The sequence below is a fragment of the Myodes glareolus genome, chromosome 11, assembly GCF_982192425.1.
Source record: "Myodes glareolus chromosome 11, mMyoGla1.1, whole genome shotgun sequence".
NCBI lineage: Eukaryota > Metazoa > Chordata > Mammalia > Rodentia > Cricetidae > Myodes > Myodes glareolus.
Window position 1 is genome coordinate 39854756 of NC_142036.1, and position 25440 is coordinate 39880195.

General features: G+C 47.5%; 1 protein-coding gene across 2 annotated transcripts in view; it reads right to left on the bottom strand.

The window, feature by feature from the left end:
- The window catches only part of Ift43 (intraflagellar transport 43), a 79430-nt gene that overhangs the window by 44931 nt on the left and 9059 nt on the right, over window positions 1-25440 (bottom strand). Inside the window, exons 1-2 of one of the 2 annotated variants that reach the window (XM_087911613.1) lie at window positions 12478-12792; window positions 2468-2532 (exon numbers count right to left, since the gene is read on the bottom strand). In XM_087911613.1, the coding sequence (XP_087767739.1) occupies window positions 2468-2532; window positions 12478-12777 (365 nt within the window). In that variant the 5' untranslated portion in view covers window positions 12778-12792. Of the gene's footprint in view, window positions 1-2467; window positions 2533-12477; window positions 12793-25440 lie in introns of those variants that run through there. The other variant, XM_048449252.3, reaches the window with a different exon arrangement.

Here is a 25440-nt window from a genome sequence, read left to right on the forward strand (position 1 = left end):
GCGAGCACCACCCATGCCATTTGCCTCCCACTTACCTGTGCTTCTTGGATGATTCCCCGACTTATTGACTAGAGATGCCTGATATACTCGATTAGAATCTAGCTCTCCCGGGTCAGGAAACACCCTGCACTGTGGTACTCACTAGAGCAGTCTGGTTCATGCAAAAACACTAACAGACACTAAAGCTGCTAGGGAAAAATTGTGGAGAGCAGACTCCGTCCAGTGCCCTAAGGCAACTAAGACGATCACTATTCACTCTTAGAGAAAAATAAAACTTTCTGAGGGGGAGCTCTCTAGGTCCTCAACAAGGCTGAGCGGTCAGACTCAATACTGCCAGCACAGGGCTCTGCTCAGTCGTGTGCCTTCCCAAGAGACACGGGAGGAAGTATACAGTAACACCTGTTCTTGCCCCAAACCTTCCACATGAATCTAATCACGACAACTGGAGAAACTAAAGGCAGACATTCTGTGAGACAACTGGCCTGGGTGCCTCGGACAGTCCACAGACCCCACAGGAACGGGAGCTGTTATGGGTTAAGAAAGGAGAAGAAGCCGGGCCTGGTGCCGTGTACCTGGAATTGCAGCACTTGAGAGGCTGAGGCGAGAGGACGGATATGGGTTTGAGGCTAGGTTATAAAGACCCTGTCTCCACCCCAAAAAAAGGGAGAGAGATAGAGAGAGGAGGAGAGGGAGGAGGATATAGAACTAGTGGATTCTGATTGGATTTCAGAGCTAAGAAGGCATCGAAGGACAAAGAGGGCCATTTAAATGTAAATGACATATCCGATACTATTAAGTAACTATGCAGTGACCCAGTGATCAAGATTCTGTGACCACGCTAGAAGATGTGAGCTTTAGTATAAAGGGATAAATATCACATTTACAACTTGCTTTGGAATGGTTCAGGAATACAGAAGATAAGGGAGATGGAGGGAAAAGGCAATGGGAAAAAGGGATGCAATGGATTACAAAGAAATATAACCTGCTGTTGGTTTTTACTCTGTTCTAGTGCTGGGGACAGAACCTAGAGCCTTCACATGCTGGGCAAACTCTCTTTCACTGAGCTATATCCCTGGGCTAAGAAAAACCTCTAAATATGTTATTTTGAAGACAACTACTCAAAGAAATTCTAATTACAGGTAATGTCTACTCTAAGACTATATATCTTCAACCCACTGTAATTTTTGTATATGTCTGTGGGTTTTTTTGGTTGTTTGTTTTTGTTTTTGTTTTTCGAGACAAGGTCTCTCTGTATTTTGGAGCCAGTCCTGGAACTAGCTCTTGTAGACCAGGCTGGCCTTGAACTGTGAAGGGATGAAGAAAAGAAACCCAATAATCCCATAGCAGCAGCAGCAGCAGCAACAGCAGCAGCAGCAGCAGCATCTACCTAGTGCCTCCTGAATGCTTCTTTCTCATCTATGAACCCATGCGGTCCTCTCACCAATCCACTGAAGTAAGAGCTACTTAACCCTGATGCAGAGATGAGGAAACAGAAGCCAGAGAGCTTAATCACCTGCTCAGCATCACTGTGGTGTAACACGGAGCATAGTCAGGATTTGAAACCAGGCATTCTGGTTCCAGGATCTGTGCCTCCCGATCACCATGCTCTGCCATCACTCAACACGGAACCACGAGGCCTCTGGCATAAGGATGGGTGGCTGGGTGAGAAAGGGGTTGGCTATCACAACAGCACTGGTCTTGTTGCTTCAACCCCCGCACCACCCTGTCAGCACTGACATCCAGAGGCTCAGGGATCCTGAACACTTTGCTCAACCTTATTCAGCTGGTGAGAACGGACCCAACATCCACAGTCCCACACAACCAAAAGGGGATGTGACGGGCCTGTGGCACTGGTTGCTCCTTCTAGGAGCTCCAAAGGAGAGGTGAGAATAAGACAATATTGAATTATCATGGACCAGTGTTCTCACCAGCTCCCAGCACTGGCTTATGATAAACATGAGATGCCAACGAGGCGGCGAGGGGACACCTGTCCTGTTCTTCGCAAATGAATGATCTATGCCTAATGCAGACACACTACAGAGTTCATCCGAGAAACCAATGGGCAACTCCAGCAGGCTGGAGAGATGAATGGAGCAGGGCTGGACTTTGGAAATGGCCAGTCAAGCAAGAGAGAGGAGTCATAAAGGAGGGAATAAACCAGGGCCCACTGACACAGACCTCAGAAGAAGCAAGTCAGAGACAGCAACTAACTACTACCCATGGGTGGGAAGTTGGGGTGATGTGGAAAAGGAACGTTAAGAGGTACGGGGCTTGTTTCATGGGATGGGAGAAAAATGTCCTAAAATTGACCAGGTAACAGGTGCAGAACTAAGAAGAATTAGATTGTATTCTTAAAAAGCGTGTGACTTGCCTCGGTAAGGTTACAAAGATGACAACACAGGCATGCCGTCCCCGTCTCCATAGCGCCCTGCCCACCCTAGCTTATCCCGGGGAGTCATGTACTCACTTTGACACCTTTATGGAGTCGTCCGCCCAGCCTCCCTGCCGTCGAGGGGGTTTTGGTGGGGGAGCCTGTGTGAGAGAAGCAGACGGCAGTCACTCAGCTTGTGCCTCCCAATACCACAGAGCACCAGGTTCAGGTCACCTGAACCAAGTCAGCCCACTGAAGCACTTCCCCAATAAAAATATGAAAATAGATTCTAATTTCCTACGGAAACCATCCCATCATCCTTCCTGGTGGGTGTGGAGATCAGCATACTGTTCCTGATGGACAGCTGGCAGATGTCTACTGAACACTTAAAATACTCAACGTTTTGGTTTTTGTTTTTTCAGGTCTGGAAAATAAACCCAGGGCCTCATTCACGCTAAGTACAAACTCTACCAGTGAGCTGCATTTTCAGTGTGCACACGTGCATGTGTACATGCATGCGTATGTGTGTGTGTGTGTGTGTGTGTGTGTGTACATGTGGTGTATGCATGTATGTGGGATTAGGGGATATGTTCACATGTACAGAGACCCAAAGTAGCACTGGGTGTCTCTCCTCAGCTGTTCTCCTTACTGACATCTTTAGACGAGGTCTCACTGAACCTGGATCTCACTGATCAGGCAAGGCTGGCTGAGGCCTGGCTGAGCAATGAGCTGCAAGGCTCTACCTGTCTTTCCCTCCCTGTGCATATATATATATATATATATATATATATATATATATATATAATATTTATTTATTTATTATGTATACAATATTCTGTCTGTGTGTATGCCTGCAGGCCAGAAGAAGGCACCAGACACCATTACAGATGGTTATGAGCCACCATGTGGTTGCTGGGAATTGAACTCAGGACCTTTGGAAGAGCAGGCAGTGCTCTTAACCTCTGAGCCATCTCTCCAGCCCTCCATGCTCAGCTTCTTATGTGGGTTCTGAGGACCTGATGTTTTACCTCCTGAGCCACCTCCCCAGCCTGCTTATGCCTGTTAAGGCCGTAATTCTTTTTCTTTCTTCTCTCTCTTTAAAGATTTCTTTAGTTTTACTTTCTGTGTGGGGGATGGTCTGCCTGAATGTGTATCTGTGCACCACATGTGGCCAAGGCCTAGCATGGCCAGAAGAGGGCACCAGGTCCCCTGGAACTGGAGTTAGCCGATGGTTATGAGCCACCACGTGGGTGCTAGGGGGCTGGAACCCAGGTCTCTGGAAGAGAAGCCTGCTGAGCCATCCCTCCAGCCCTAAAACAGCAATTCTAAACCCAGAAATTATCACAAGGACACAAACACGGACGAATATATGTCATTTCTGCGTAACCAACACTTGTCAACAACAAAACAGACAGCAATGAGAAACTAAGTAAAAGGATAGATACCAAACGGTATGCAAATAATGTAAAACTATGTCACAAAAATATCAAAGTTCATATACATTAATTTAAAAAACATTTCAAACCAGCAGGAATAAAGGATCTGATTTTGCAAATGACCACAAATATTTTTACTTAGTTCATTAGCTCTATACACATAATAGCGGCTCCCAACCAAGGGCAGTTTAAATTGCCCATCCCTGTGTTGTACCAATTTTCTGACTTCTAATGGCCTATTTACATTACTTTTATAAGAATAAAGGTAATAAAATGAAGATTTAAGAGTAAGGTTTGCTTAGCGGACATAAACACGATGCTGGCGGGTTCTACTTTCCTCAAGCCATTTGGCCAGGAAGCACTCCCCTAGAATGGGCATGGCCAGAAACCCTACTGGACAAATTCTTAACCCGCACGGTGGAAATAAAAATACCACCCAATAGCAAGCTTCTAAACACCTGAGCCAGTGAAACAGCCCAGAACGCGTCCTATTTTAAATTACACAGCCTTCTTCCAGGAGTGGTTTTTTGGTTTTTTTTTTGTTTTGTTTTTTGGTTTTTTTGAAATCTCAGTTTTCTTTTTCCAAGAACTTCATAAAATCCTAGCCGTGGCTCCCAGTCTGGAGAGGAGTTCTGACGAACGGGCTGCAACAGGGGTCAGTAAACTTCTACAAAGGACTAGGAGGCAAGTATCTCTTTTATGGGTCACACAGTCTCTGGTGTGACCACTGAACTCTGACATTGTGAAGAAAAACAGTTCTGATACTAAGGCAAACGGGTATAGCTGACTTTCAAAAACAAAACAGAAAGTCTAAAGCCAGGCAGCGGGCCAACTGTGAGGGGAAGGATGTGGTTTGCTGACCCCTGGACCGAAATGTCATGTCACTGTGCCCTCCTCTCTGAAGTCTGATAGGACCGTTTGATGCAAACACCCTCTCAATATGCCTGCATGCCTTCATGCTTTTGATGTTTTGTTGTTATTTTGGTTTGTTTCAGGATAGGTGTTTTGTTTTTTCTGTGTAGCCCTGGCTATCCTGGAATTTGCTCTGTAGGCCAGGCTGGTTGGCGGAGCTTTCTGCTCCTCCTGGTCCTGCAGCCATTTAGTCCCAAAGAAATACACAGAGGCCTACATTAGGTGGAGGCAACTCGTTTGTTCCCCAGCTGCTCTGACCCAAAATAATCACACAGAAATTTGTATTAACTACAATACTGCTTGGCCAATAGCTTAAGCATACTTCTGGCTAACTCTTACATCTTAAATTGACCCATTTTTATTCATCTGTGTATTATCATGTGACTGGCTTACCACCAAGGTTTTAGTACGTTTGTCTCCCACGGTGGCTATATGGCTTCTCTCTGACTCCGTCTCCTCTCTCTATGTATCTCTTCCAGCCTGACTATATTCTGTTAAGCCATTGGCTAAAAGCAGCTTCTTTATTCATTAACCTTTATTCATTTTATTATTGGTTAATGAAAACAACACATATACAGAAGGACTTCCCACACTACAAGCTAGCCTCAAAGTCACAGAGATTCACCTGAGTACTGGGATTAAAGGTGTGCGCCACCCCATCGAGCCTGTTTCTGGTATTCGGTTTTGTTTTTTTTTTAACATAGTGATCAGTTTTCTTTCCAGCTTAGCAGTCCCAGCCTGGCGAACAAGTGTCCCAGTTACGCACAGGGTCTTTCTGTGGTAGAAGGCAGGGCCTGCTGGAAATGACTGAGAAGGATCCAAGCCGTGGGATAAAATACCCACACCTCAGTGAGCACTTGGGGAAAACAAACAAACAAACAAATTCAGCTTTCTACATTAGAGACCGGCAACAGAGCCAGAGGAAGCCCTGCAAGCCGGTCACGCTTAGAGGCATCTTAAATACAGAAGCATCTACCTTCTGTCCCTGGAGAGGGAGAGAGGAAGGGAGACCCAACGCTGTACTAAGGGGCCAAGCCCTTGTTGCTCAGTCCACCTAACAGGCTGGAAGAAGCAGCCATGTATTCCATACCCTGATTTCCCTTAGACACAGCTGGTTGAAGCCCAGTGTACTGGATCCAGGCAGAAGCAAGTAGAGCCAAGTCCAATGACGCATGCCCCTAATCCTAGCACTCAAGAGGCTGAAGCAGGAGGATTCCAAGTTTGAGGCTAGCCTGAATTACACAGTGAGACAAACAACCACAAAGAATCAACTGGATTTTCCGCCCCAGGAATCCAGGTTTGAGCTGCGGAGGTAAGGGGCCTTCTTCTGACAGCACAGAGCGGGCAGGGCATCTCTATTTAGGCAGAGGGACCCAAGTGACACGCAGAATCAAAGGACCTTGTCTTGTCTCCTGCCATGCATAAGACATTATGTTGATGGCACAAACGTTTGAACTGAACTGACCCACAGTGAGCCCCCTTGAGATGTTTTAAACCGATTTATGGTCAGGCAAGGCAGAGCATGTTGATAATGTCAGCATTTGGGAGGCTGAGTCATGAATTCATGGCCAGCCTGGGCTACACAGAGAGACACTGTCTCCAAAAGGGGGTGGGGTAGGCTGGAAAAATGGTCCAGTGACTAAGAATGCTTGCTATTCTGATCATAAGGAGCAGAATTCAAATCCCAGCACCCAAATAACAATCAGGGCATCTTGTGCACACATCTAATCCCATCTCTGCAGACAGTGGAGATGCAGGGATCACTGAGGCTGGCTGGCTTTCAGCCCCGCCAGGAAAACTCCAGCTTCAGATTCAGGGGAAGTCCCTGCCTCAAAAGAAATAGGTAGAGAGTGATGGAGGAGGACACCTGCTGCCCTATTCGGGCCTTCACGCATGTGCACAGGTTCACACCCACAAATGCTCATGCATGCATGCACATAAATCTCTTAAAAATCGAGAAAAGCCTACCTACCAGAGGATGGCCCCGTTTTCCCTGAGACAACGCAGTGTGGACATTAATTAATTGCCATGTTTTGTTTGGCCTCACAATTTCTTTTGTTTGTTTTCAATTTATGATACCATCTAAGAATTGGAAGATTTCCACACTACCAGTCAGTTTCCAGCTGTCTCGACAAACTGGAATATCCGTTAATACTGAGGCTGAGCAGGAGCATCCCCGGGGGCAGGGGACACACGTGGACGCCCCTCACCTGTCCTCACCTCTGCTTCCTTCCTGCTAATGTTCCTTCGGTTGCAACTGTACCACGGCACTGTTTTTATCCCCGGTACAGAATTCTCTGTTCTGCTGCTGCTTACCAGAAATGGGGAGAGGCCATGCAGTTTCTGAGAAAAGCAGGCAGTGTGATCTTTTCTGGCGTGCCCAATGGGCAGAATGAACACACTTTGACGTAGCCATTAATTAGTTCAGTGGTTCTCAACCTGTGGGTTGCAACCACTTTGGGGGTCTAATGATCCTTTCATGGGGGGTCCCATATCAGGCAACCTGCACATCGGATATTTACATTAGGATTCATAACAGTAGAAAAATGACAGTTATTTTGGGGGGGGGCACCGCAACATAAAGAACTGTATTAAAGGGCCGCAGCATCAGGATGGTTGAGAAGCATGGCTGTAGCTGAACCATGGCCTAGTCTAACTGCACTCCCTGAGGCTGGTGCAGCCGACACCTGGTGGTCTCCAACCATTTCTCTGCTTCAGCTATCGGGAAAGACAGGATGAACCCAAACAGAACCTCTGATAGTAAAGTACGGGGAGCACTCAGTCTGTTGGGGAGCTTTTCTGTAAGATGCCAGGAGTCCAGGATGTCAGGAGGAGACTGACTCTCGTGCACTGATTCTTCTCTGCTCTGCATGTGGTCACCGTGACGGCACGGGCAGAGGTGCATGGAAAAGGAGCAGAAGTGATACAGACTTCTTCTGAAAAGTGGCTTTTGAGAAATCCCCTCAAACGGTGAGGGAGTGGCCTGCTGACAGACAGGACGGCTAAGTGTGTAGAACAGTGCCAGGCCTGTCTCCTCTACCGTCACTGTCACCACCATGACTACTGCCACACAGGAAAGACCAGACCATAATCAAACACACAATCATTTGTGTGTTTATTGTGTGGAAAATTAAAGCCAGACTCCTTTCAGGCAGGCCAGATCTCCTCAGTCACTGCAACTAAGGTGAGAGACTTCACCTCTAACCAGGCCCCAGGAAGCCAAGGCCACTGGGGGTGAGCAAAGAGCTTCCCCTCCTACGGGTCACAGTCACCTGGTTCTTCTCACTTTACCAGTCACAAAATGGCGCCCTTGACTGAGAAACAAAAAGTCGGCCGCATAGCAGCCAGTCCTCCAAGCCCAGCTGCTTGACATCTAGCTCTAAAATCCAAGTTTTTCTTCACAAATGGCAGAAACCTCCCAGAGCTGGCGTAATATACACCACGGTGGAGGCTGCTCCTCCTCTTCCCCAAACACCGGAGCATCTAGGAGAGGGGGCATGCGAGGAGACCTCAGGACAGATAGGCAGGCAACAGGACTCCCGCCACTACGGTCTTGGTAAAGCTCAGAAGGGCTGGGGTAGTCAGGAGACACACACGTGCCTTCCCACTGCTCGGAAGAATCAGCTGACGAGAGACATACTGGGTGCTTCTCTTCACTGGCTCAGCTGGCAGCGTGGAGGATGGCAGAAACCTAACGGAAAGGGGGTATGCTTTAGCTGGTAGCTTGAGGGTGCGGGCCATTGTGTCAGGAAAGGCGCAGTGGATGGAGGGGAAGGGGACAGCTCACACTGCATTCCGTCATCATGAAGACAGATGAGTACATCTGCACAGCTTGCTGCCTCCTCCCCCACCCACGGCTGGTGCTAGCATCCTGTCAGTTAACCTTTCCCAAATACCCTCCTAGGCACCCCGGGAGCTAGATTCCCATGGCTGTTCTAAACCAAGCGGAGTTGACAGACAGGCTGGTACCCTAGGAGGTGAGGAGGGACAGGCAGGACTCAGCACACTGCAGAACCGGAACCTGCACACTCAGAGGGAGAGGTCCATCTCCTGGTGGGGAATGTTTACACTTTGGGCTGATTATTGAGACCAAGAACTGGAAATGGTCTCCAGGCCTGGGAGTCCTGTCAAGGTCACATAAACATCCTGGCTGGATGAGACAGACTTCATTACCCGCTATTCCAAATTACAAGGAGTCTTCTGCAGAGTTCAACTTCATTTCCTGGGCTCAATCCTGGTGCAGAGACAGAAAACTATGCCATCCTTGTCTTCAGATGTCTCTAGCTCAATGAGGTCAACAGGAGGCAAACTTCAGGTCTATGTGAAACCTGTGTGAACACACATCAGGTTGAAGCTAAACCCAGGAGGCCAGGATGGTAGCAGTGGCAGACTGAGTTCAGGGAGCCACAGTGCGCCAGGGAGGCAGAGCTGAGGCTGAGGTGAGGCCTCCCCTTCGGCACAGAAGAGCTCCAGGCAGCCGTGCACTTTCTTGTCACCCTGGTGGCTCATGAAGCCACTTCGTCCTGGGGCATCTTAAAGACTACTCTGACAAGCATGTTCCCAGGACTTGGCACACAGCTGAAGGGCAAAGAGAATGGTGCCAACTCAGGACACGCAGAGGAAGGCCAAGTCAGGGAAGCATTATGGAGAAGGTGAGTCTTGCCCTGGATTGAGAAATACATGAAAAGGGCTTCAGTGCTGCTCCCAAGAAGAGCACTTGGCCTAACTGAATCTGATTCCCAGCACTGAAAAAGGCAGGCAGGCAGGCGGGCAGGCAGACAGACAGACACACAACCCAAGGGTGTGTGTATGTGACAGCAGGGATGGTGACATGATAGTGATACCAGAGACAGCACACAACCAAAAGCAAATGCTGTAGCTCCATCGATGTCATGGTCAGGGATCCTGGGGACACATGCTGAGCACTGATGATGCAAGCCAAGTGACGCCAGGTGCGCCCTGCTGGCACTGCCGCTTCTTAAACGGAGTGCAGACGGTCTGCTTGACATGGAAGTAGATGACTGACTTCGGGTAATGCAGTTTCAGAAAGTCAACTGGTTCCTTCTACATGGACTGCCTATCCCCTGGTTGCCTTGATGCCCTTCCTGGAAACTCTGGTGACATCTAGGCACCCAAGAATCTCCATCTCTTAAGAGTCCCAAGACCTTCCCGGGGCAAGCTGAAACACAGGACAACCTGAGGCTAAGCCATTCCCACTGCTCCTTCTGGGACCCACAGGCCTTTTCTTTCCTGAAGGTCACAGCTCAGAGGCCGGAGTCCTGCAGTCCTGAAGGCCCTACCCAGCTCAGTGCTCTGAGCTCCAGCTGCAGTTCTACCTCTCCCACGGGGGCCACAGATCCCTCTCCATCCTGCCCTTCAGGTCTGGATAGGACCCGAAGAGACACGAATGTATGATTCATACTTTTTTCTTAGCTCGTACATGCCTGAGTTCTCTCCATAATGACTCTTTCATTTAAAAGGGAAAGAGTCTGCTGGGGTCCCTCCTTGGAAGGAGACTCCCAGGCTTCGGGCAGGCTAAGAAGACAGTTGCCACCCTGCCTCCCAAGAGTCCATCAAGTGCAGAACTTGCCTGGGAGCATCTGGAGCACCTGGGAGCACCTGGAGCACCTTGGAGGCTAGCACACTCTGTTCCTACAGGTGCTCTGGATGAGACAGTGATGTTATTCCTGTGTTGGGGAGGAAAGAACGTACAGCCCCAATGATCTTCAGCACCAGAAGAGAGGACTGACCCTCAAATTCAAAAGTCCCTGACTTTTGAATTTTCAAATGACTCTGCTTCTAAGATCCAGAGGTAAGACCCCAAGACATCAGTCAGAAAAGCCATTTCCAACTTTGGCTGACTTTCTGCCAGATGACATCACACACACACACACACACACACACACACACACACACACACACTTTTTTGTAAAGAGGAGTCTTGGGTTATGTAACCCCATGAAGGGCAGAAATGAGGCCTGGTGACAGCAGCCCTCAGGCAGCATCCCTCTGTTCTCTCTGGAAAACCAAGCCACATCTCGACTGTGGGAACTAATCATAGCCTGCTGGGGCTGCCGCTGCCGGGCGGAGGGGGCAGGACCCCGCATAGCTCCGCATAGAGAAGCAAAAATGTACTGTCTCCAAAAATAAACCCAGGGCAGGAATGACTGCGAGTAAAGGGTTGAGAGCACGTGACCACGGCTGCAGTCCTGAAATACCAGCATGCTACTAAAAGAAGCCCGGGAGAGGCAGAGCGCGGGAAACTCAGGAAGCAGCCTCTTTATATGGTCTCATCCGAGTGGGCCAGGATTCAACCAACTGGAATTACCATGTCAGAGGGAGCCTCTCGGGCCAGACTCATTTCTGATCTTTATATGGTTCCCCCAGATTCCTAAGATGCCGACACACAAAGATGCCGCAGTGCCAAAAAAGGAGCCTTTCGGGTTTGGAGCTTGAGCATGTGTTCTCGGGAGCTCTGGAGAAAGCCCACTCCCAACTTTCCCCCAGAATGAGTCAGGATCATCAGGGTTCTCAATTCCGAGGGTGATCTGTTTCAAAATGCCAGAGCAAGCACACAGAAATGCCCAGTGTGCAAACGCACAGAAATGTCCTGTGCACGCACACAAAAATGCCCAATGTGCAAGCACACAGAAATGCTCAGTGTGCAAGCACACAGAAATGCCCTGTGCAAGCACACAGGAATGCCCAGTGCAGAGACACGTAGTTAGGTGAGGTAATTAGGTAGCTAGTGCAAAGTTCACACCAGCCTTCTTTAGTTTGAACTTTGGTCACTGACTAAAAGCAAACTTCCTTCCTTGCTCCAGCAAAACAGGTGCTTATACTCGGCAGGGGTCAGTATCCATTCTGTCACTCAGTACTCCTACGCCAGTACATCGCCAGGACTTCCTGTCTCCTGCCTAAACCCTGAGTCTCACGCTAAGACATCATAGAGCGGAGTTTTCCCACAGTGGATTTAAGGTCAAGGAGGGCCATGGATCATCAGAGCTTACAACTGAACCCTTGCGAGAGTAAACACAGCTCTCTCCGTGAAAGAACAAACTGAAATGGACCTAGGACACAATTATGTTACAAACAAGAAAGAAATAAATCTGGGCGTTAATGGCCGCCAAAGCCATGGGTGGAAGACTGACTGGGAAGAATTGGTTTTCATGGTTCCAAAGAGAAAAATTGCCTTATAGATTAAACACTAGCTGCAAGGAAGCAAGCGCTTCTTAAGGAAGGCCATGTCTGTCGCCACCCCTGCTCAGCCAGCACAGTTCACAGTGGTAACAATGGGACGTGGCGTGCCATCTCTTGAAGGGCACAGCACCACCCCGGAAAGATCCCTGCCAAGAATGTTCCTCTGGAATCTAATCAAGCCTTCCGATCTCATTTCCAGTAAGCTGGAAATCAGGTAAGACCAGCCTGGTCTACAAAGCAAACTCTGAAACAGCAAAGCCTCTGTAACACAGAGAAACCCTGTCTTGAAAATCAAAACAAAAACAGAAGAACAAGCAATAGTTTTAGAGATGGAAAATGAGGGTGTCCTGAGTGACAGCTGACGCTGGGGTGGCGACATCGAGAGAGGGTCATCTAGCTTTTTAGGAATATGTCACTTTAGACAAACGGTGAGATGCTGCAACCCAACAAAGACTATACCCAAAGCGTAACTGTTAGATCTTAAAATATTTTCCAAATTATAACCAAACAGGGCAAGTGTTAGCTACAGTTGGGTCTCGTGAGGAGTACAGGCTGTACCTTGTAGCATTGTCCCCTACTTTTCCAGATGTTTCTGTTTGTAATGAAGAGATGACCCAGCCAAGGAGGAAGCCGCAGTATAAAGTTCCGGCTAACAAAGAGCAGAAGAGCGGGGCTGGTGTGGAGGCGGGCACACTGTGCACACTGTCCACGGATGTGCTGGCTCAATAAAAAATAAAAAATAAAAAGGCGAGTGTAGCAGCAGCGCAGACATTCTCCACTTAACGGCCAGGAATTCCTAATGCCACAGCCAGAAAATAACTTTCCACCAGACACATCAGGTCTTGTGATCCCTGACATGAGCGGAAGCGACGGGGAAAAGCGCCTTCATTGCTTATTTGGTCTTGTTGGCTGGAGACTGACCCGGAGCTTCAAGCACACTAGACAAAAGTTCTACCACTGACCTACAATGCCCGCGCCCCCACGGTGCCTGTAGATAAAAGCACCTCTCTGTCCCTAGAGAGAGTCATCAAACTTTATGGTGGAATATGCTCTCTTGTGAATATATGCTCTATGAAATTAGGGTAAAAAACAGGTGGTACAAAGAACACCATGTAACACAGCTACTAACCAACTGCAGGATCCTGGGTGTTTCCTCGAGTTAGAAAAATCCCTTCTGTTGGACAATCCCGTGTCTCTGTGGGACTAGGAGCTAAGTATTTCGAATTCTTGGAGCAGGTACTTTGGCCAAAAAAACAAGTGAAATGGAACATTTATCGTCCACATGAGTGGATATGAAGGAGATGGGTCAAGAGCAGAGAAGACCAGGCTACAGGAAACAAACAAGAGACATAAACAACAAGACTTGATCAGAGTCAGGCAGTGGTGGCGCACGACTTTAATCTCAGCACTCAGGAGATGGAGGCAGGTGGATCTCTGTGAGTTCAAGGCCAGCCTGGTCTACAGACTGAGTTCCAGGACAGTTAAGGCTACACAGAGAAACCCTGTCTTGAAAAAACAAAATACGAAAAAAAGGCCTTCAGAAGCATTATGACATAGCATGTCCCTTGTACACTGGTCACACACCAGTCAACAGTCCATTTGGTTCCTATTCCTTGAAAGATGAATTCAAGCCTGCAGCTCCAGGCTCTTTTGCTCCCCTGGGATATCCCTGGGTTACCGGCCCCACGGCAGCTCATTCTAAACACACATGGTAACATCCAGGCCTCCACACGCCTGGCCTGCGCCTGGAAGGCCCGGTCCTGCCGCCCTCTCATCAACTGCTTCATTTCTAAGCAGGGATTGATTGTTGGACCAAAATGACCTGTTCTGAGCAGGCTCCAAAGCTACAGAGAACCCCTGTCTCACCAAACCAAAAAAAAAAAAAAAAAAAAAAAAAAAAAGGCTTGATTGAAAGCACCACTCTGGGTGTGGCAAAAGAACACGCTGATTAAGGGTCCCGTAAGAATGATGACCAGGACGTGAGGGAAGACTGCTGGGCTGCGTCTCGACTCACCGAAGGCCTTCCGACAATACCACGTTCGCAGATAGAAAGCAAAGCTGAAGCTGCCTTACCTGAAACCATGCCATTTGTTAGAGGTAGAACAAGGACTGAAAGCCCGGAACCAGCTGAGATTCCCTGACGGCTATGTGTACAGCTAGCACGTGGTGCTGAATGTAACGGTCACAGACAAGGTCACTTAAGGATAGACTCAAGAAGCCTCCAAACAACTTGATCGATGCATCTGTCCTGACATTAAGGAGAAGACCTGAGAAGCCAAAATAAAACCTCATTTTCTACACCAAGAGTGAGAGGTACACAATAATGATGTAATCAACCTATAATACAGGAGAACAAGCAAGCGGTTTGGGCTAACCTCTACTCCACTTACACCTGGCTTACACTGAGGGGAGGGCTAAGGGCAGAGGCAGGATTAGAAAGCGAGGCCCAAAATAACCCACGATAGCTTGGACACCAGGCCAAACAGTGTCAGCTGGTGCGATGTAAAAGTGTGCATTTCAAAGGCAGCTGTGAACTACTGTGAGCCCAGGACAGCCTCCTTACACCGCATGGACCAGCTCTGAAGAATGAGGGAACAAACAGAGGGGAGAGAAGTGAGCTCACCAGAAAGAAGTAATGGGGAAGCTGCAGTTTGAAAAGATGCAGAGGCAGGAGGAAGAGAAGGGTCTGGGTTCAAAAGGTTAGAACTGCCTTTTGATAGCTCTCTGACTTGGGCTGGTCACATCATCACTAAGCCTGCTTTCTTGTGTAAGATGAGGAAGGCCACAAGTCCCTTGCGGGTCTACCATAAAAACCTTGGTAAGTCACTGCCACCTCATGTCGTGAGCGTATACCATCAAGAGCAGCGACCATGACCAAATGCAGGCTTTGGAGGAAATATTCTTCATGACGAGGGCAAAGACAGTGCACAGGTTTTGGTAGCATCATACGGGCAATCACTGCATGCCTGCCCTGGGCATGCTTAGCTCCAGAATCTAATAATTATCCTACCTCACTTCATAAGAGAGAAACCCAAGCTCTTCTCTTACTGGATCATCATTGTGATGCTCGGGAAGCCATGCTGTCTGGCAAGTGGTCTGGTGGCATTACACCTGAAAGTCATCAGACTGTCCGCTCTGAGTCGCTCCTGGGACACAGCTGCCAAGAGTTGCTGAAGACACTAAAGGGAACACTTTACAGCCCTGAAAATCATGCTTAAAATTCACCCTGGATTTGCCCATCTTGGACAGTATCTCTGAATTATATCCCCTTGGGTCATACTAACACCAGCTCTCCCCACTCCTCTTCTTGGGTCCACATACCTTCCAGGCGCTAACGAAGACATGCCCGGTTCCCCACACACTTGGCCACTTGGCCAACATAAACATTCTCCTCAGCTTTCATCATAAATCAAAACCTATACATTTTTGCCATTCTCTTTACCCTTTCCCATTTGTTCAAATTAATCCAGCATGTGTGTAGCGAGACGCGGGCGGCATGGAGGGGTGTGAATTCCTGGCCTCGAAAAAGCTACCCCGCCTGGCACCTGTGACTCCGTGGCTCTGTATAATCAGTCGAGACTTGCCACCCCAACCAAATCCAGAGAAGAATAACTTGGAGCAAGCTGAAGGCAGAAGCATGCCGGGAGAAACCTGAACTCTTGTGTGGTTCCTCAGGGGTGACCACGGAAAAGAAGCGGGGGTGGTTGGAAGAAGCCAGCGATCCCTGGGCTGCCTGCCCACTGTGTGAGACCCAGAGCGGACTGCTGAGCTCCATTCCTCCCCCATGCCCCAGTGGTGACTCAGGAACATCGGGTTCTACACTGCAGTCCTTTATCTTGTTTCAGCCCTAAGAATTCAGTAGGAACTGCAAGCACACAGCAAGGGCACAGCTAATGCTTCAGTCTGGCCCCTCCCCATCATTTCAGAGGTGGCCCCTGTGATCCTCCCAAGACTTTAGATTCCTTTAGGAGTGTTCCCCAACTCCTGAATCCCCAAATTTCATGGTCCCTCAATATTTCAAACAGCAAGATTTTGTATGGGTTTTTGGGGCATGGTTAAAAGTACTAGATTATTTTGGCTGTTTTTGAGACAGGGTTTCTCTGTGTAGCCCTGGCTGTCTTTTGCAGACCAGGCTGGCCTCAAACTCACAGAGATTCTCCTGCCTCTACATCCTGAGTGCCGGAATTAAGGGTGTGGCCACCACCCCAAGATAGGATTGATTTTTTAACCTTGCTAAAAATTGTTCTTAAAAAACCCACCATTTGATATCAACATGTAGAAGAATGAAAATAGACCCATATCTATCACCATGCATAAAACTCAAGTCCAAATGAATCAAAGACCTCAACATAAAGCCAGCCACACTGAACCTCATAGAAGACAAAGTGGGAAGTACATTTGAACACATTGGCACAGGAGACCACTTCCTAATTATAACCCAAGTATCACAGACACTGAGAGAAACAATTAATAAATGGAACCTCCTGAAACTGAAAAGCTTCTGTAAGACAAAGGACATGGTGAACAAGACAAAACAACAGCCTAAAGAATGGGAAAAGATCTTAACCAACCCCACATCAGACAGAGGTCTAATCTCCAAAATATACAAAGAACTCAAGAAACTGGTCATCAAAAGAACAAATAATCCAATAATAATAATAAAAAAAAAGGTGTACAGACCTAAACAGAGAATTCTCAACAGAGAAATCTAAAATGGCTGAAAGACACTGAAATGCCCAACATCCTTAGTCATCAGAGAAATGCAAATCAAAACAACTCTGAGATTCTATCTTACACCTGTAAGAATGGCCAAGATCAAAAACACTGATGACAACTTATGCTGGAGAGGATGTGGGGTAAAGGGAACACTTCTGCATTGCCGGTGGGAATGCAAGCTGGTACAACCCCTCTGGATGTCAGTGTGGTGATTTCTCAGAAAATTAGGAAACAACCTTCCTCAAGACCCAGAAATACCACTTTTGGGTATATACCCAAAGGATGCTCAATCATACCACAAGGACATGTGCTCAGCTATGTTCACAGCAGCTTTGTTTATCACAGCCAGAACCTGGAAACAACCTAAATGCCCCTCAACCAAAGAATGGATAAGGAAAATGTGGTACATTTACACAACGGAGCACTACACAGCAGAAAAAAAATAACGACAGCTTGAAATTTGCAGGAAAATGGATGGAGCTAGAAAACATTATTTAGAGTGAAGTAACCCAGACCCAGAAAGACAATTATCACATGTACTCACTCATAAGTGTTTTTTAAACATAAAGCAAAGAAAACCAGCCTACAAATCACAATCCCAGAGAACCTAGACAACAATGAGGACTCTAAGAGAGACTAACATAGATCTAATCTACATGGGAAGTAGAAAAAGACAAGATCTCCTAAGCAAATTGGGAGCATGGGTACCTTGGGAGAGGGTTGAAGGGGAAGGGAGAGTTAGGGAGGGGAGCAGAGAAAAATGTAGAGCTCGATAAAAATCAATATATATATATTTTAAAACCCACCATTTTCTCTGACCTTCATTGTATTAAAGAAGTAAACTATATAATCTGCCAAAACTATAAAGACACAAACCAAGATGATAAATCTGTTCTTTTACACTGAATTAATTTACTTATGAAAACTTAAAACTTTGGTTCTTGGTTTTATCACTTGTTAAAAATGTCCTTAAATTCTCATGCTGGAAGATGCTACTGTCTCTAATGTCTCAGGCAAATCTCTCCTCTCTGATACACTTTTATTTATGTGATGCTGTCCCGTCCATCCATGTTGCGAGTGTGTGTGTGTGTGTGTGTGTGTGTGTGTGTGTGCACGTGCATGTGTGTGTCTCAGATTCCTGGTGCTGAAGTTGCAGGTGTCTATACACTGTCTGATGTGGGTGCTGGGAATTGAACTCCAGTTCTCTAGACGAGCTGCAATCACCTAAACCACCATCTCTGCAGCCCCTTCCCATTCTTCTCAAACAACGCAGGCTGAAGGCACAGCTCCTGGGTGACGGAGGACTGGCACAAAGACATGGCTGATCAACTGTGTCACTTAGCAGGAGGCTCTGTAGGAAGGCCCTCCCCACTGCCATTTGAACAGCATACCCCAATCTCTACAACTCTTGGAGAGATTAGCTTTTCAAGTGCTACATAAGTTTAGTGACCTGTGGATACCGATTTGCTAAAACAAAATCCAGACAGAACAATATAATCCAAGTTTCTATAATGTAACAGTACAGTGTTTCTTACAGAAACAAAAACTACTGGACATGTGTAGCCAAGAAATTCATGACCCAAGGTCAAAATTTAAAAGCCTAGGAAAAACACTGACTTCACATGACCCAGATGTTGGAATAGTCAAAGGCTTTTAAAAAAAATTAGAAATATATTCAAGGGAGCTGGGAAAAAAATGGCTCAGTGGTTTCCAAGAGTATATACTGCTCTTGGAAAGCACTCAGGTTCAGTGCCCAGCACCCACATGGTAGCTCACAACCACACACAAATTCCAGTTCCAGGTGATCCGCCTCACACTTCTGACCTCCTGGAACACCAGGCACACCTGTGCTGCTCAAACATACATCCGGGGCTGCGGGAACCTCAGACACACTACAAATAAGTATGTTCAAGGCTGTAAAAGAAAAGATGGTCATAATAGATGAGCAAATAGGAAATCTAGGTGCAAAACAGAAACTATGTGTTTAAAAAAGTGAGTCAGGGGAGAGGGGGAGACACCAAACAGCAATGAGGAGCTTACATGCAATTTAACTGAATGAAAATCCCAACTGATGGGCTTAACAGCAGCTTGAAAATAGCAGTGGAAATAAACTGGAACGCAGGTGATCTTAAAAGATGAACAGAGGCTGGAGAGATGGCTCAGTGGGTAAGAGCACTGACTGTCCTTTCTCAAGACCTGGGTTCAATCTCCAGCACCCATGTAGCAGCTTGCAGCTGTCTGTAACTCCAGATCCAGGGGATCTGACATCCTCACAGCAATGCACATTGAATAAAATAATAAGAAAAAATACAAACAAGACTTGATGTGAAGGAACAAAAACAGAAAAGGGAGACACAAAGCTAGCAACACTCCACAGGGAAAAGCAGCATAGCTCATCTGACAGAAGAGCGAGCCATCTAACATAGAGTGTCCAGGAACAGGGAGAGAGACGTGGGGACGAGGTGCTATTTAGGTCTACTGCCACATCACCCAGAATGCACCTGATCATGGAAGCTAAGCAGGGTCGGCCTAGTTAGTACTCAGATGGGAGTAGCTATCTGAGGAAAACCTAGCCTAAACATCTCTAACTCTGGAAAAAAAAATCAACATACAGGTATGAAAAATCCAGCAAATCCCAACAAAATAAATATACAGAAAATCGTATCTAGGAGCATCAACTGACAAACTGCTAAAAAATCAGATGTCAGTCAGTCAAGCTGAACATGACCCAAGCTAGCCCTGGGACACTGATCCCCTGCCTCTGCAGCTGCCTGCTGGGAACAAGATTTACATATAAAACCACCTTCATCAGTTAAAATGAAGTCCAGCAGTCAAAGGAATAGCAATCTTGTTCTGTTTAGGGTCTCTCACATAGCCCTGGCTACCCTGGAACTCACTGTATAGATCAGGCTAGCCTCACATCTACACTGATGGTTACCCTGGAACTCACTGTATAGATCAGGCTAGCCTCACATCTACACTGATGGTTACCCTGGAACTCACTGTAGAGATCAGGCTAGCCTCACACCTGCACTGATGGTTACCCTGGAACTCACTGTATAGATCAGGCTAGCCTCACATCTGCACTGATGGTTACCCTGGAACTCACTGTATAGACCAGGCTAGCCTCACATCTGCACTGATGGTTACCCTGGAACTCACTGTAGAGATCAGGCTAGCCTCACATCTGCACTGATGGTTACCCTGGAACTCACTGTAGAGATCAGGCTAGCCTCACATCTGCACTGATCTTCCTGTCTCTGCCTCCCACGTTGCTGGGGTTAGGAGAATTGTGCCCCCAAACCTAGCTGATCCTGGCAATTTTGAGGAAAAAGAAAAAAAGTTAGTCTAGGATTCTGCATACAAAGAGAACATCCTTGAAGAGTAAAGATGAAATGAGAACACTTTCAGACAAATCAAACAGAACAGTCCCTGGTAAACAATGCCAGGTGAGGGCCAGAGAGATGGCTCAGCGGTTAGGAGCACCTGCTGGTCTTCCAGAGGTCCTGAGTTCAATTCCCAGCAACCACATGGTGGCTCACAACACCTATGGTATTTGATGCTTCTTCTGGCCTGCAGGCATATATGCAGATAGAGTACTCATATACATAAAATATAAAAACAAATAAATCTTTAGAAAAAAAAAACCTAAAAATGAAAGAAAGAAATGAAGGAAAAAAGGAAGGAAGGAAAAAATGCCAGGTGATGGATGTTGTCTAAGCGACAGAGAGGAAATGCTAAAAACTCTAAACTGAGATTACAAAGTGTTCTGTGCAGGTTATAGTGCACATGCTTTTAAAATATGTATTGTCGACAGCACAGAAGACGGAAGGAAACAATGGGACTCACCCTGCAGTGCAAGGTCCCCACATCATATACACGTAGGTTAGGAATTTGGAGTCTAGCTCTTAGAGTAGCCTCTGCAAGAATGATATAAAAAGCTACACACAAAAAGCCAAGGATAGAATGAAGACGGGACATAATTCTCTATTACACTGGACAAAAGTATGTGGCCAAAAATGTTTCCGTCTGGCACTGATTACAGCCTCAGGAGCCTTCTCATGCGAGGTATCATTGCTAAATGAGTGTTTTACTATCAGCCTGCTCCTCAGGAATTACTGGCATGCGGACAATGAGAAGAGGTCCGGCCTAACTCGCAGTCCCACTGAGGCTTACCAGCCAGCGTCTCCCGGTGATACTCCGCATTCACTACACGTTCTCTCCATCTCTGGCCTCTCCTAAACCCTGGCTTTCTTCCACAGATTTATTTTGTTTTTCTTGCAGCTCTTTCAAGTAGAGCCTGCTCCATCAAGTCCCACAAAAGAATGCCTCTACCTCACTCCCCCAGGCTCCTCACGACCTTGACTTCTAAACAATTACAAAACGTGTTTTTGGTTTTTGGTTTGTTTTCTGAGCTCTTGCTATTCAGGTAACAAGTCTCTTCTATTCTCCACCGTGGTCACTAAAAATTGCCTAAGTAAACAAAGATTGTGCTGGTCAGTTTTTACTGTCAGTTTGACACAACCTAGAGTCACATGGGAAGGGGGAACCTCAGTTGAGGAATTGCTCAAAATCAGACGGGCCTGCGGCCATGCCTCTGAGTACCTTGATTGACGACTGATGTGGGAGGGCCTAGCCCACTGTGGGCGGCACCATTCCTAGGCAGATGGGCCCAGGTAATATATAATAAAGTTGGCAGAGCATAAACTGGTAAATGAACCAGAGAGAGAGAGAGAGGTGGGAGAGTATGTCCTGTATGGGAGATTGAATTTCCCATAACCACTGGTTAAGACAAAAACCAGAATGGGGTACAAGAAAGAGAAACTGGGGAAATGGAAGGAAAACAAGGGAAGGCCAAAAAGAGAAGAAAAGGACAGAGAGGGAGAGATGCTAAGGGAGCTAAGAAGCCCTTATCATTTGGTGGGTAATATAGACATGTCAAAGTCTACTTGCTGGATTCTTCCAGCAAATTCTTACTGAACCCAGTCCATGTGTGGTTTTGTGCAGGCACACATAGCCGGACAGACTGCCCCAGAATCTGTAGAGATGCCCCCATTACTTGGTCCAGTAAACTGCCTTCCTGGACTCTCTAAGGGTGTCTAGCACTGCTGATCCCTCCCTTTGTGACATTCTCACTTAGCTTGGCTTATGCACACCCCAGATGTCAGCTTCTCTCCTCTCCTCTCTGGTCACTCAACATCTTTTCATGGACTGGCTTACCTATGAGTTCTTTAACTGTGGGTGTGTCTCAGTTTCTGCCTGTCCCTCAGCTTCTCACAGGGCCTCTTCTCTTCTGAGCCTACAGATTCTCTCACTGGGGACACAGCTTCTGCCCACCACCTGAATGTTAGTGATGTCAGCCCTGAACTTGGCGTATTCAAGCACCTCACAGAAAAACCTCCGGGCATCACCCACTAGCAGTCCCGCAGGTTTCTCAAGCTGGCACATCGCCATCGAACACAGAGCCCTCCTATGCTTCTTCTCTGTCCCTTTAACCAGAACTGAGAACTTACCAAGCGCCAGGACTAGGGCCAGAGGAAGCAAAGTAGGAACGCCTAAGAGTTTACAATTGATGGTTTAAATAATTACACAAACTACAGATATCCACCGGGAGAGGGAAAAAGTCAAAGAACATTATGAAAATACAGCGAGGGGACCAGCTTAAACAGAGGAATATATTTTTAAAAGAGCAACACACAACCTGAACCTGAGAGTACGGGCAGCAGCGGGGGGCTGAGATGGCTCAGTGCCGGCTGTGCAAGCAGGGGGGCCTGAGTTTGAATCCCCAGCACCTACGTATTAGTAAAAGCCAGGCATGGCTGTTTATGACTGCAACCCCAGTGTTGGGATTGGAGATAGGCAGATCCTGGGAGCTCACTGGCAAGTCAGCCTAATCAAAATGATAAGTTTCAGGTTCAATGAGAGCCTTCAGCTCAAGGGAACAAGGCACAGAGCAAGAAGGGAGACACCTGACCCCCTCGCCTGGCCTGGCCCCGGCATGGGTACGTGTGCCTGTGCACGTGAGCACACACACACACAAGAGTAGTGGTAATTATTCTGTTCTAAGGACGACACAGTTGGGGGTTGGGATGGAGTACACAGAGAATCCAGGAGCAAAGTACAGAGGTGTGTACAGTTCAGCTCCACCGGGACAGGGGAGAGCTCCGAAGTGAGGCTGGAGATGCGCAAAGAACAAATCTCCCAGGGTCAAGTGGGAGCAACGTGCATGGACACACACAAGCACGTGCATGCACACACAGGGAGGGTTTGGCTATGACTGGCCTGGAACTCACTACGTAGAACAGGCTGACTTCAAACTTACAGTGTTTCTCCTGCCTCAGTCTCCTGGGGTTTCAGGCATGAGCTACAACAGTCAGGTTTTTTTTAAAACTTCTGAGAATAATGGGTACCTGTCACGGGAGGAATGGGTTTTGTGGAGCTGGGGCAGAACCTGGAGTGATGCCCACTTGGAACTGCTCCCTGAGCCCCGCTACAGGCTTCGGAATGAGAGCTGCTACACGACTCCGGCCGAGCCTCCGGGTGGGGGGCACACAAGGGAAGGACCAATCACCAGGCCATCCCCACAGGATGACACTGTAGTGGCACAAGCCATTTCTCCAATTCCATCATGTTTTCCTTCCCAGAATGCAATTTGGAGCTAGGGCTTCTGAGGAGTCTGCTTTGGAAGCCTCGCCTAAACAGAAGTCAGTTCTCATTACAACACAAGCATCGTTACCATTAAAAGATTCTCCTACCAAAAAACATTGCTGAGCATGGGCCAGCAGTCCACTTACTCCACAGGGCGTCAGACCAACTTGAATGCAACAGCACTGAGATTCTGGGGCCCACCTCAGAGGTTTTCTTTTCTTTTTTTTTTTTTTAAATATTTATTTATTTATTTATTTATTATGTATCCAATATTCTGTCTGCGTGTGTGCCTGCAGGCCAGAAGAGGGCACCAGACCCCATTACAGATGGCTGTGAGCCACCATATGGTTGCTGGGAATTGAACTCAGGACCTTTGGAAGAGCAGGCAGTGCTCTTAACCTCTGAGCCATCTCTCCAACTCCCCACCTCAGAGGTTTTCGTGACTAGACGACACGAACGTAGAGAGAAGAATGTGACAGGAAGTGGCTGGTTTCAAACCCATGGGGCACTGGCAACTCTCAGCACAAATCCAACTTGCCACACGCTCCCCCTGCCTCCAGATCGTCCCTCCCTTTACAGGAGAAAACTTCCTCCTCTTCTGCCCTTGACTGAGTCTCAGCTCAAACATGGCTTCTTCCTGGAGAGTCTATCTGTGTACCCTGGGATTAAGAGCCTCACGGCTGGTGACTTCTCGCGCTGATAGGCTTCCCTTTTTCACAGCTTCTTTGCAGGCTTCCAGACCAAGGTTCTAGGAGACCTTGTGTCCGTGAATATGCAGGACCTGGTACACAGATGGCTTTCAGACAAGCTTTATAAGTGAATGAATGTTACCTCTTATTCACGGCTACTGAAATCACCCAAGGTCACTCCTACCCTCATTTCCTCCTCAAGCCCTCAGAACGATTGAGGAATGTGTCAACAGCTAAGGATTATTCTTTGGAACACGGACAAGTACCGGATAATAACTGGCCAATAGTATAGACAGGCACGCTCACAGGGGAGACAAAATGGGTCTCCATAGAGTCTCTCCGAAGATCCCCATCCAAATGTTGTTTTTTGGTATGTTTTGTTTGTCTGTTTGGGGGGGGATGCCCTAAGGATCAGTTAGTTCTGTGAATTATGAACACTGCTGACTCTTGACCAGACCTGCAAATTTAGGAAAAATTGATAACAGGGTCTAATTTTCACGTCACAGATAAATGTCAACAGTGGCTGCATGTCCTGGACACTGCTCTAGAACTGTACACATCCTCTCAGCTAACCCCCAGGAGCCTTGGGAGGTAAGTGTCGCCACCACGTCCACTCAGCAGATGAAACAGGCTGAGTAGGGTAAGCAACCTGTGAAGGAGATACCTAGCCAACAGCGGAGCCTGGGTTAAAGAATGTTATCTGAAATGACAGATAATGACAAGAGATGACTTACTGACACACTGGGCTAGCCTCTGGTGTATATTTCAGATGAGAGTCTTAAAGACTTGGTGAGCACCGCCATTCCTCATGGGACATGGATGAAGCTAAGAAGACAGTGCGCTGTCCTGAGACACTCAGAAAGCTTTACGGGCTGGAGCCAGGGCTGGACAAGACTCTGAGATGCTGAATTTGAACTATGAGCCTCCACTGACATGACATTCCCGCCCACACAGCAGCCGAGCCTGGGGATGGGTCAGTGATGTACCTCTGCCCACCCAGAGGGAGAGCCCAAACTGAGGCATTCGAAGCATGACATAAATATGAAGTGTGGAAAACGAGTTCCTTGTGAACAGCTCCACATCAAATTCCCCGCATCCCTCTCTGGCAACGTTCTCAGAGGCATCATTCGACTCAGGCGATTGGAGAAGGGGCTACGAAAAAGGCTGAAAAATGTGACCAATCAGGAGAGTTATTTTTGTGAGAATAGGAGAAAAATGTCACCAAAAAGGGTCAGTAGATAACCCTATCGGGCTGAAAATAACCACCCTGCTGGCAGAGCAGTCGGGGGACAGGCCGAGGGCAAGGGACGTAATGCAAAGGGCCACGGGAGCGCTGGCCGAGTGAGGTGGCTGGGGGATGAGGAAATTGGCCTAATTTGGGAACATGAGCCCAGCAACATTTCTCAGATTCCTGGGCAAGCTTCTGGCTAACTTTGAGCTCTGTGTCCTCAGGAGGAACACTGAGGGT